Genomic DNA, 1,376 nt, shown 5'->3' on the forward strand with positions numbered 1-1,376 from the left:
ACTCTGGACGGGGATCGTGTCAGCCGTGATCGGGGTGATCTTCTTCACCATGGGGCTCTTCCTCTACCTGAAGAGCAAGAAAGGTGAATCTATGGGGCTGGATGAGAGGTTGTGGGGAGGGGACCATCCAGGGGAGGCCTCTCAGCAAGCTTAGCAGATGGCAAGGAGGCTCCCCTGGGAAATTTGCTTGGGAAATTCTCTTCTCTGAGAGTCTACTGTATAAGTGAGCATCCTGCAACCTATTATGGGCTGTCAATGGGTAGGTGGATATTCTGAGTCCTCCAGCCCATGAAGGGTCCTGATTGGCTCTTTTTCTCCTTTCAGCAACTCCCATCCAGCCTCCTGCAGGTGAGTTTCTCCTCAAGTGATAGATGTTTCTTTAACATTCGTTAATTGTTCTTTTTTTTTTTTTAATGTGCCTGAACAATACCTCCTTGCTGTGGATAACACAATTTTTTGAAATTTTGGGCAGCTTTTCATTACAGAGACCTGAAAACAGTGCAATCAAAAACAAACACACACACAAACACTAAAATCTGGCCCAGGAGGTTTCCAGGTTTTGGGAAATTGCAAAAGGGAAGGGAAGTCTCCTTGTGACATTTCACACAATTTCTGGGAAAGCGACACCCAGCTTTGCTACCACTCCCCATCCTGGCCCCATCTTCTTTGTTAATATGAAACGTGTGGGGGGGGGAAGCCTCCTCTCTTGATTAACCCCCCCAATTAAGTCAATTGGGAAAAATTCCATAAGCCTCTGGAGATGAATTGCTGGTCCTTTGCATCCTTTTCCACTTTGAAAAAAGGGGGGGGACACTCCCTCACTTTGTTCCTACCTAACAACCACTCCCCTGCAATGTGGGCCTGTCTGGGGGGGTGGCTGAAAGGGAGGAATAATAAGCTATTTACACTGGCTTCACTTTATTTTCTAATTTTCTCCCCATCTCTTTTTTTCTACAGCACTCATGAATTAATCCTGCCATCCTTCCTGCTTCCTGGTGGGAAAGGAAGGGGCTTTTTTCCATTAGCTGATGAATTTCTGTCTCTTTTTTGCATCTTCTGAAAAATGGAGGGTCAAGATTTTAAATTGGGGGGAGGAGGAGAATGGCAACCTGGAGCTTTTCCTGCTGAGACACCTCTGGCTTTCCTTTGAAGGCCTCTGTTTCTTGTGAGGGGGCGTTGGAGACCATCTAGACTGACCCCTGGGACTCTGGAACTGCCTGTCAGTCCAGACACCCAAATCTCTCCCGGCTTTAAATCCACAGCAGCTTCAACTTCACTACTCTTCATCCAAATCCCTTCCCTTCGCTTTGCTGTAAAAGAATAAACATTGTAGGAAAAATTCTGGAATTCCTCCTTCCTTTCTTCCTTCCTCTTCC

At 46.5% G+C, this 1,376-nt stretch overlaps 1 protein-coding gene across 1 annotated transcript in view; it reads left to right on the top strand.

Annotated features, from left to right (window-relative positions):
- The window catches only part of LOC107301554 (HLA class II histocompatibility antigen, DRB1-15 beta chain-like), a gene marked incomplete at both ends in the record, with an annotated part of 4,793 nt that extends 4,710 nt beyond the window's left edge, over positions 1-83 (top strand). Inside the window, one exon of the mRNA XM_015830760.1 lies at positions 6-83. Within this exon, the coding sequence (XP_015686246.1) occupies positions 6-83 (78 nt within the window). The remainder of the gene's footprint in view (positions 1-5) is intronic.
- Between the last annotated feature and the right edge of the window lie 1,293 nt (positions 84-1,376).

This window comes from Protobothrops mucrosquamatus, unplaced genomic scaffold (assembly GCF_001527695.2).
Source record: "Protobothrops mucrosquamatus isolate PMUCROS unplaced genomic scaffold, P.Mucros_1.0 scaffold14411, whole genome shotgun sequence".
Lineage (NCBI taxonomy): Eukaryota > Metazoa > Chordata > Lepidosauria > Squamata > Viperidae > Protobothrops > Protobothrops mucrosquamatus.